Genomic DNA, 11,609 nt, shown 5'->3' on the forward strand with positions numbered 1-11,609 from the left:
ATCCATCCTTTTCTGCTCCATATCTGTAAACAATATATTAGCTTTGGAGGTTTGTCATCCACTGTGTGTTTTTGGAGAGGGTGTCCCTCATCACAGCATCTGCAGTACTATAGCCAGCAAGGGTTTGAAAAGGCAAACTTATGAAATGACTTCTAAACACACCAAAGCCTAATCTAAACAATTTATAATGTTTCTTACTCAATAACTCTTCGAAGTTAACTAAGTTGAAACTGTGCTAAACAAGTAAGAAAGGAATTAGACATCATCCCTGGGGTTAATAAACTAGAGTAAGTGGAAGGAAGAACTGCAAGTGAAGAGTTCCAGATTCTTATCTTTGTCTACAGTGAGTATGTATGTGTTCCTGGACCATTCTCTTTCTTTGTTTGTTGTTGTTAAGTGCCTTAGCATAGGTTCTGACCCACAGTGCTCTCCTCCTTTAAGCACAAGAATAATTATAATAACAGCTAAAGTTGCATACAGATTTACAGACCAGCTAACTGGGCTTTGGAATTAGATCTGGGGTTGAAAGCACCTTTGCCATTTATTGCCTCTGTTAATTTAGAATAGTTTATCAATCTTTCTATACCTCAATTTCCTTGTCTGTAAAAACTAAATGATAATAATTCCTGTCTAGAATGATTGTTGTTAGAATTCCAAGAACTACAGAGATGCAGAATACTTACCACACTGAGCTCAATAAAGTTAGATTTTAGGATTAATTTGTTTGAGCCTCACATAAAAGTACTATCACTTCATTTTCTAATTTTGAAAACTGGACTTCATAAAAGATACAGTTAGAGGTTTGAAACTGTTTTATTAGTTAGTAAAGACTCAAAATAATTTCACAAAAGCACTCAATTGTGAGATTCTCACTCATCTCAAAGGGTTGTGGTGAAGATCACTTAAGAAAATGTATGAGAAAGCTTCAAAAATTTCATAGAAAAAATGGCAGTAAGAGATACTGGAATTTCCCACTAACTTTTTGAAGCCCCTTCATATGTACCAGCTTATTGAAAATGGAAGAACCCCCAAAATCTGGGTGGTTACTCTTAGATTGAGGGTGGGTGGAAGGTAAGATTTTTTGAAACGAGACAATATTAGACTTGAATTTTAACTTTTCCACGTAAGCTTAGTTGTGTTATTTTGGGTAAGTTACTTAAACTTTCTAAACTAATTTCTTTATTTATACAATCTGAGTATTATTTATCTCAGAGTTGTTCTGAGGATAATTATATCAAATGAAAGAACATAACAATGGATTAAATTATGACGAGGTGGGGTAATATGAACTGTTAATGTTACTGCACCTCATCATAATTTACATATAAGGGTATGAATAATGTATTCTATCTAGTACAGTGATGCCATAAATGACCAGTTTTAATAGTTTGTTAAAGTTAATGATGTCATGTCAGGTATCTAAGGCAATACTCATAGAGTCAGTTCGTGACCAAAGTCTTAATTTTTTCTGTTTCAACAGAGCAACAGATTTCTAGGGCAGTAGGGTTCTGCTGGTGGTATTAAGAATATATGGCATACTTAGCAAATCTAGACAGTAGAGACATGTTTATGATAGAGATACACTGGCCATTTCATTAGTCTCTATATAATTCTTTTGTCAATTTTCTTGACATTCCCTTTATCTTCTCTACTCACTCACACTGCAATGTCCTATCCCAAAGGCTAGATGTTTATATAGTTTTACCTAATTTGGGTACGTCTTCCTTCAGTAGCCTTATTACCTAGTGATAACTGATACTTTTTCTTGCAGCTGGAACTAAATCAGTTGTAACTCCTAACACACGTGAGTATGAAGCTTAACATATTATGAAGGAATTGCTAGATACCATAGCATGTACAAAGAGCTCTAGTAGCATGTTGTTGTTAAGTGCCATTGAGTCAGTTCTGACCCATAGCGATACTGTATAGAGTTTCCGAGGAGCAGCTGGTGAGCTTGAACCACCGACCTTGCAGTTCAAACGGCTATGCAGTCTGGCACATTAACCCACAGCACCACATATAGTAGGTTACAAATTGAGCTGCTAACTATAAGGTCAGCAGTTTGAATCTACCAGCTGTTCCACTGGAGAAAGATGAGGCTTTCTGCTCCCTTAAAGATTTACAGCCTCGGAAAACCTACATAGGGTGACTATGAGTTGGAACCAGCTCCACGGTACATAACCACCACCATAACATGACTCAGAGTGTGTTCTTCTGTTGGTTACGGCAATTGGTTGGATCCTCTTTTCTAGTGTATGGCATTTTTTAGTGTACTTGACATTGACCTAGATGTTAAAGACATTGGCAAAGTACATTCTATTTTCTATGATGGTTCAAAAAATGGCCACAACTGGTCAAAATGTCTCATGTAGGTTACACATTCCTTCCATCTTTGTATTGAACTATTGAATTCAGAGGTCACATATTGCTAAACTAATGTTTTTTAGAAATTAGACTTTAAAGGTAAAAATAAAAACAACTTTTTTTTTTTTTTTAAATGAACACTTTGGAATACATTTTGCCATTTGTCTAAAATAGAATTTGGGAATGATGTCTGTCATCCCTAGTGCTTCAGAAGTTATTTTAAATATGGCATCTTTATAAAAGTCAATAGCTGCCTCATCAAAGGGCAATCATGTCCAGTGTGGGTGGTTGAGCCAATTGTTTTTGAACTACTGCAGCAATCTAGCCAATCCCAGGGAATAGCTTGCAGCCTTTCTACACCCACATTTTTTCTTAATTATCTTCACCAGGCTGAGTTAGCTAAGGACAGATCTATAGCATTTCCTGGATGTCAAAATGCCCACACACCTTCTGCAGTCCTTGGGTTACCAGCTCCCTTTTATATTTCTCCTAGTTGGTCCTACTAATTATCTATTATCATGTGCATATAATACATTATTTAGGAAGTCCTGACAATTTCAGGATGTAATATCTTTGATTTTAAAAGAAAATGATTTGAAAAATTAGAACTTATTGCTTAAAGAAAATTAGCCTTTAATTTGATAGTGGTTCTCTCATCATCTTCCCCACCCTCCTTTAAAATAAATAACCTGCAGAAGTTTGAAATCATTATTCAGATTAAATCTTTTCAAGTCATCCTTTCTCATAAAATAATAGATTCACCTAGATTTCTACTATCGTGAGTCCAATACATTGTTTGGATTATCCAAATGAGCTTTTAAACAATCTAAGAAGTAGAGATTGAGAGGTATTGATGGACTTTTCTAGTTCCTAACAGCTAGCAGGGAGCAAAACTTGAATTTAAAAAAACTTGAATTCAAGCTTTTAATTTGGTTCACTGTCCTCTCTTTAAAAGGATAAGTACTGAGGAATTCGTCTATTTTAGGGATCAAGGCAAATGAAGGGACCAGTCTTTATATCTAGGCTACAAACACCACCAAAATAGGGACTGCTTAATCTTGTTTATTGTTGAACTTCCAGAGCCCAACAAAGTCCCAGCATAAAATAGGTCATCAATGAATAGTTCTAGAATAAAATTATAAATGTTGGAGTCTCTATAGAAAGTATACCTCTTGGGCAAAGTGGGAAATGGCAGCCAAGCTCATGATCCCCATTAGTATCAGAATATCTACCAAGATAAGCAAGCGACTAGGCATCCAGGACTGAGATGAAATTCCAGAGGGTTAGAAAGAAAACAAGCCATCATGAATTCATGCATCAGATAGGGACTGGGCCATGTGACCTCTGAGATCCTTTCCAATCCTCAGATTCTATGAGTCACAAGTAAAAGTACTATATACTTCTTGGTTTGGGCTTTTCCTATTCCCTGTCTCTGGGTTTCAAACGGACTCACTTTTTGACTCAATCTATAGCTCTGGTAGCGTAGTGGTTACGAATCGGGCTGCGAACCTTAAGGTCAGCGGTTCGAAACTACCAGCCGCTCCGCGGGAGAAAGATGAGGCTTTCTACTCCCGTAAAGATTTACACCCTCGGAAACCCTGTACAGGGTCGCTATGGGTCGGAACCGACTCGACGGCACTTAACAACAACAACAACATAGTTTAAAGTCTAGAATCTATAGTTTAACAAGATTCCTAGGTGATCTCATAGATCTATAGGAGATCTTGATAAAATATAGATTTTGATGCAGTGTATCTGGACTGGAAGTGTGAATTTGAGAATGCATGGGGTCATGGGGTGTTGGTGGGGGTAGGGTAAGGCATTGGGGTGAACCCCAATGAAACTGCTTGAAGCCCTGGTTTCTTTCCTTAGGAATTAGCAACTGCCTTAAATACTATGTCAGCGGCCTTATTTGAGCTTCCAACTATTGGACAGCGAAAGAATGACAGGAAGGGAAGGTAATAGGCTAGTTATAACTTTACTGTAGACTTGTAGAGTTTTGAAAACTATGTGTAGGCAACTTTTTGTTTTGTCTTAATTAACAAATCAGATAGGAGGAAATTAAGCCCACAACCCACTCAAATGCACTGGTGAGATTAGAGAGTCATAAACACAGGCCTTAAATAAATCTGGGGTCATCTTTATCTCTTACTAGCAATGTAGTCTTGCACTATTCTAAGCCTTAGTTTCCTCATCTGTAAAAGATGATTGATGATTACTGATATCAAATAAGAAAGTCATTCAAGAGCTTTCAAAGCACTATATACATACCAAATTGGTTCCAACTCTCCAAGGAGTGGCTGGTGAGCTTGAACCACTGACCTTGTGGTTCAAACCAACCTTGCAGTCCAGTGCATTAACCCACAGCACCACACCAGCACTAAAAGGTACTGTCAGTAGTGAAATACAAAGTCTTCCCTATAGCAGAATGCTTTATAGGACTTCTTCATCCACTCCTCGGAAGCCCTATACAAGGTCACTATGAGTCAGAAGCAATTTGACAGCACTTAACAATAACAACATTCTATATGGAGTCCTGTTATGGTGATGTGTATGAATGTTAATAAGGAAGACCGTAGAATTGATACATTTGAGTTATGGTGCTGGGAAATAATATTGAAAGAACCACGAACTGCTAGAAGAATTTTAAAAATCTATGTTGAAAGAAGTATAGCCTGAATGTTTCTTTGAAGCCAAGGTGGGTAGACTGCTCTCTCATACTTCAGACGTATTATCATGAGGGACCAGTCCCTGGAGAAGGGCATCATGCTTGGTAAAGTTGAAGGTCAGTGAAAAAAAGAAAAATCCCTAATGGGATGGATTGGCACTGTGGCAGCAGCAATGGGTTCAAGCACAACAAAGATTCTGCTTCATTCTGTTGTGCATAAGATTGCTGAGTTGGAACCTACTCAATGGTACCTAATGACAACAGCAACAGGATAAATTAACCACAAGGTCGGTGGTTCAAGCCTACCAGCTGCTTCTCAGAAACCCTATTCAGAGCTGCTATGTGGTTATATGAGTCAGAACTGACTTGGCAGAACTTAACAACATTCTAAATGGAACATGTATGTGTTTCTTTTAAGTTGTCTCAGGAGACATGTGTTTAAGCAATAGTTTTAACTTACAGAGCAAAAGAAGAAATATTTTATATATTTGATATATGGTAACTCCTAAGCCAAAAGGGGGAGAACATTTTCTTTTCTTTTTTTTATTTTATTGCTTAGGAATTTAATCTTTCTCCCCTTAAAGATACCTTCCCACCTTTCCATAACACTTAATAATGGTAAACTCTCACTAAAGATTAATGTTGTTTACATGAATTATGGCATATGAATTTAAATTCCCACTAGAAAGCACACATAGGGGTACACACACTCATACACAGACACACACAGAGCAGTAACAGATCACTAGCCAAAGAAAGATAATTTAAATTCCTTCTGAGGTAGCAGTTGTAAAATTAAAACAGGCAACTCACTAAATTACCCATAGAGTGAAAAGAAAACTACAAAAATAGATGTATTCTGGCAAGTCAGTGCTTTCAGAACAAATTTAGTTTTAACCACAGTGTTTAAATCAGATGGTATCAGTTCAAATTCTAATGAATTTAAATAATTAGATCAGTTTGTCCTAATTAAAAACAAAGGTTAGCTTTACTGGTCTTTAATAGAAGTATATTTAATGAAAAATATGTTCATCTAGACTTCATTTTAACTGACAGATTGTAAGCAATATGATCAAATAAATGGTTATTTGAACAAGTTGGAGCCTGGTCCCAAGATCACTGAATTAAAAATGAAAACCCTTTATATGTCATGCCTTAGTGCTGACTTTCCTCATTTCTATTTGTTGTTTCTTTGTAGCTGATGAACTATTTTGTGGTTGTACATACCCTTGTCTTTCCTTTCTCACTGCCTGATTTCGGATGTTGTTTCTTACTAAAGCTTCTCCTAGAGGACAGGCCAAAAAAGGAAAGAAACTAAATTGATCGGTTTCTCTTCTTGTTAACAATTTAGATCAGAGAGTTGATAGGGTAAGAATCTAGCAAATGAGTAAGCTTATGTATATTGTTTCTAGATCTTTTTAAGGCCTTCTTTAGAATTTGCAATAGGCAACTGACAAATATTTTATAAGACAACAAATAATTTGCTTTTTAAAATTCCAAATGCATTGCCTTGGCTGTATGAACTGGATGAAGTTTTAAAATAAATAGTACTCTGGTTCAATCAAGTGAAAAGGCAGCATAAGAAGAGACTATCATAATGATAGTGTCCATTCATGAGCATCTGCTTTCCATTGCAAAGTTCTTTCACAGATCTTCTCTCCTATCCTCCAAAAATTGCTGTGTTGTAGGTCTTACTACAAATGACACTGGAAAAGCTACTAGCAGGAAGCATGTTTTTATCTGAATCAATACTAAAATATTCCATTAGGGGAGCTAGACCAAGCTAAAATTTCACACAGAAGTATTAATATGCAAGACCAGGGGGTACACAAGTAGGCTAGGTTACTGTTAATATTTTAAGATTTAAAAATATTCTGTTTCTCTGTTCCTTCTCCTCTTCAACTTAGTTCTACCACCAACAGGACAAGTGAAATGTCTAGCCTTCTAGCTGGGGAGTTCTATGTAAATATACCTAAACAGTGAACTCAGGTGCACCATTCTTAAAGTGACATTCACTTGCTCTGCTGCTTTAGACAAAACCCTTTCAGCTCATAAATCAAGGATATGTGCGTGTATCTCGCTCTAAGGATGACGTGACACTTTTGAGGTTTATTTAAATTGTTAAAGATCTCGAGGTTACTGGAATTAGACTGTTAAGCTATTTCCCTCCTTGTTTTCCAGAGACGCGAAATCTACAATTTTCTCGGTTCAACTGTCAGATAAATTGGCAATTCGACTAAAAGGATAATATTCCCCTAACGATGCATCCATTTGAAGCCCTAGCAACTGTATTAGGCAGCAGCGAGTATCTGCTAGCAGGATATGGCGCGGGGAGAGGGAACTGCAATTTCGAGTGACAGATTATTTTTTTCCTCATCCATCAAGCCGCCTCAAAATGTCACAATATTTACACCTCTTCCTTGGAGAATTAGAATCTAGAGACAGGCAGACAGAAATGGGAGGTGGGGGTGGGGGATTCCGACCGGTTGCCACTAGATTGAGAGGCGAGCATTGCACCTTTAAATTCTGCTCTTCTATTCCCCGTTCTTCACCCCTCCCCCTGGGTTTTTGCAATAAATCTCCCGGTTCTGCGTTCAGCCCTGCAGATCCGTATTTAAAACAGCACCATCTGGGAAGGGTGGGTGGCAATGGTGATGCGGACGCCTTGGAGTTCCTTTGCAGCACGCTTGGAATTGCATCAGACTGATCAGAAATCCCCCCGCCCCCAAGCCCAGCCCCTCCCGCCACGCTCCCCTCCCTGCCCCTCCCTTCACGTAGCTTTGACTGAGAAAACGGCTGGATCTTAGAACAGTCTGTGCCCCTTTCGCTGCGGGGCTCGCTCCGTAAAGCTTGCTCCCTTTGTGTGCTAAGCAGCCTATCACTGTCATCTGATCCTAGTGTCTGGTTTTTTTTTTTTTTTTTGGTTTTCCCCTTCTACATTTTCACAATATCCTGGCGTTGCTTATGAATCTCTCCTTTCCACCTTAGCAGGGTTAGGATTCTTTCCTTTCCTACAGCAGTCGAGTTTTGAGTTTCCGTAATAGATTTCCCCTCTGCTCCCCCACCCACCCCGAGCTCTTGCTTTTTAATTAAGAGTCCAGAACGCTCAAGCCCTAGGGCGAAAACTGTCACCCGGCGTGGCTTGGCGACCGGAACAAAGGGTCCGGGTAGGGATGAGGTGAGGGTTGTAGAAATGTGGAGAGGTTGGTGGGCCCCATAAAAGGGCGCGTAAGTCCCTGAGCTCTTCGAGGAGAGGAAGGAGGATAACACTGTCGCGCTCTGGCCGCTCAGGGTCCCCCGGGGGCGGAGGCGGAGGCGGGGGAGTTGGAACGGAAGACTGGGCGGCTGGGAGTCACTTCGACCTCCCTGCCTCACCTCAGCCCACTCGGGCGGCGGCGGCCGCCCGGCAGCTACCCTGCTGCCCTCAACTCGCGCCTCCCGGCGCAACCTCCGGGCCGCTGGGCCGTCTGCGCGCCCAGCTGATTAGAGGTTCTGTCCAGCCGCGGCGCGAAGCTCCACAGTGTTCTTTCTGCTTGTTTCTCTGCCTCCAGGCGCCCAGGCCCCCTCCCCTGGCCCGCTCCCAAGATCTTCGGTCCGGGAAGGGTCTTCTCTTCCCAAGCGGAGGCCCCCCCTTTCCCTGAGTTACCCCTACGGATTCGGACCTGGGCTCAGTGAAGCATCCGGCCCGGCGGGGGAATGGAGCGCGGTCCCAGCTGCTCCCCTTTCCCTGAGAAAGCGGGAGCCTTCTAAACCTGTGTCTAAAACTCACAAGGAGGGAGGAAAGAAAGAAAGAAAAACCCAGAAAGAAATATCCAGTGAGGCGCGAGGGCGACGGAAAGGAAGAGATAGAATGAGGGAGGGATGGGAGAAGGAGGAGGGGGCGGGGTAGAAGGGGGGGGGGCGGGAAGGAGAGAGGGAGGGGGAAAGAGCGGGAGGGAGGGACACAGAATGAATCTTCACTAGAAGAGCTGAAATTACCTTGATTCATTTTGTGTTGGAGATTTAATGTTACCTCCTTCCCTTTCCTCCACCTCCCTTTCTTCACCGCACGCTACCTTCATCGCCTGATTCTAAATGGTACTAAATCATATTTTAGGATATCTATTATTGTGCAAACGCTTCATAATTAGTAATGAATCTACTGTACGCGCGCGCGCGCGCGCGCGCACACACACACACACACACACACCGGCAAAGGGAACAGAAAAAAGGGAGGTAAGAGGAGAAAAAGGCAGAGAAATCTTACATTTGAATCAGACATTTGCAGGTCCAAGTTAACTAAACTCATTATATAGGCTAGAAGACAGAGCATTTCTTTCTTTCTTTCTTGTTTCTTACTCCCCAGCCCCCTCTCGATTTACCCTAGGGGGTAATTCAAACTGGACAAATACCAAGAAACACCCCCTCCCACACTCTCCCACTGCCTTTTTCCGTTCACCACACGTCCTTTCCGGTAGATCAAGTACCAAAACCGCTCAAGAATTGGGGACACTGGGGTCCCCGCCCCGGTGCTTACCTTCTTTGCGGCTTACACCACCCCGGTGGTTAGATCCGGGAGATAAACATTTGCATTTCCCAAAGTTAACCCAGTATACCAACCCGGAGCTTGCCAAGAGTCTATTCCAGCCTACACCGCTAGGAAGCCAACTTCAGTGAGCTCAATGAGGGGACCAAACTGGGGCTCGTTTTCCAAACGCTCCGCTCTAAAATCTGATCTCAGTGTGAGCCGAACCTCAGAAAAGACGCTTTTTATGGGCGATACGGGGCAGACTGTACTGCGGGGCCGAGACCGCTAGCTAGGGTACCACTACCTCGGACAAGTCCATTGGCTCTGTCCAAGGTGCTGAACGGATTCCAGCTCGCTCGCAATTACACCCAGCGCGCCAGGAGAAAAAGGCTAACAAATCTCTAATTAAGTGACACTTGATACTGCTCTAGACGGTTTCTTCCACTTCCTTACGTTTTGTCACGTGCGGATGTCTTTGGCAAAGCCATCCTGTTAATAGTTGATCACATGTTGACGAGACCCTTTTCTTCTATGAGAGGATTACCCATTTCATTACCGGTGATATACACTTCTGACATTTCTCTCCCACCAATGCCACCCCATCCATACATAAATTTCCAGTCCTACCCCATTCTTAGCCCCACTCCACCCCCTAACCCCATCACTAACAGCGTTATTGTTTTTAGATGCAATGTACTCCCCCTTTCGAATGTCAATTACATGCCCAAATATAAATCATACAATATGCTCATACATCATACACTTAGAGGCACAGAATGAAATTTAAGACGGCTGAAAAAGAAGCATTAGCCTTGAACAACCTATGTAACCCCCCTTCATTTCCAAGTTTGTTCCACGCAGTTCCACATTGCTATGTTAAATCTCAAATGATTCCAATTAAAGTTGCACTGTTTAAAAACCCGATTCCCCTGGCCTGAGTAGCTGCTGTGCTTTGGCGTGTGAAGTGCTAGGAAGAGCCAAGATATGCCCGTTGTTAAGCAACATGTCAAGATTTTTCAATTATAATGCAGGGTTTATTGCTACTCACCATTGTGCCTTTGCTGTCCTGGAGACTCAAGAGTCTTAAAATCCCGTCTCCCCAACAGATGCTGGAAGGTAATGTGTCTTGTTTGAAGTCATCATGTGAGAAGTTCGGCTTTGCTCAGTGGATCGCCCACCACTTGGTGTGACTTATGAATCTAATAACCCTTTGCAATATCCGCAAGCTTAAACTCTCAACCACCTTGGCGACTACAGAAGACAAAGCAACTGGCATCGATGTTGAAAACCTATAGATTTACGCAAACGCCCTCACTCCGAGAGACACGTTTCCTTTTGAGTTCTTACGTGATTCTAATGAATGAGAGAGGTTACCAATGACTGCCCAACTGCCCTGCTATACAGCGGGTGGTTCCTAGGGCTGACTCCCAACGCCCGCCACTGGGTCCTGGCACAGAAAGTTCCCTGGTAAAGTGGGAGTTTTAGGGTACCCCCATAAAAACAATCCAGCCTGTACACCACTCCCTAGCCCACTGCTCAGCTCACACCTGGGGCTCTGTCAAGCTGAGTAGGCACGGGAGATTTCCCTGTTGTCAGGTAAGAAAACCTTCGCCTTCTCAGGCTAGAGCGGGAAGACCGAAGGGGGACTTGTTGCTTATCAGCGCCCGCAGGCTACCGCTTTAATAATACCAGATAAGCTCAGGGTGGGTGGGGGGAGGTGCGAGGGGGCGGCAACGACGACGACTATACATGCTGTTTACGTGACCAACTCACTGTGACTCCCTTGTTGTAAAGGAAACTTCTTAGAAAAGTTTCGTATTCCCCTCCCCCATCATGACTAAGGGTCTCCAGTCTATGAGGTCGTGAGTGATGATCAAGTAGGGGGTGGGGGCTGGGCAGGGGAAAAGATGGGGGAGGGGGTAAATGACTTGTCCTTGGGAACAACTACGTGCGTCGAAGCGCGCATCAGACTCGGCAAGTTTCCCTTTCCCTCTTAGGGACTGATGACTAGGCGAGAGGCACCCGGGCGAGCCACTAGTTGCCCACAGGAATCCGTGTACGCCGAGCTCT

At 42.2% G+C, this 11,609-nt stretch overlaps 1 protein-coding gene across 2 annotated transcripts in view; it reads right to left on the reverse strand.

Moving 5' to 3' along the window:
- BDNF (brain-derived neurotrophic factor) overlaps window positions 1-10,903 on the reverse strand; it is a 71,429-nt gene extending 60,526 nt beyond the window's left edge. Inside the window, exon 1 of one of the 2 annotated variants that reach the window (XM_006864851.1) lies at window positions 10,588-10,903. In XM_006864851.1, coding sequence (XP_006864913.1) covers window positions 10,588-10,590 — 3 coding nt within the window. In that variant the 5' untranslated portion in view covers window positions 10,591-10,903. Of the gene's footprint in view, window positions 1-9,548; window positions 9,863-10,587 lie in introns of those variants that run through there. The other variant, XM_006864852.1, reaches the window with a different exon arrangement.
- Window positions 10,904-11,609: the final 706 nt, after the last annotated feature.

The sequence above is a fragment of the Chrysochloris asiatica genome, unplaced genomic scaffold (assembly GCF_000296735.1).
Source record: "Chrysochloris asiatica unplaced genomic scaffold, ChrAsi1.0 scaffold00072, whole genome shotgun sequence".
In the NCBI taxonomy this organism is placed as follows: Eukaryota; Metazoa; Chordata; class Mammalia; order Afrosoricida; family Chrysochloridae; genus Chrysochloris; species Chrysochloris asiatica.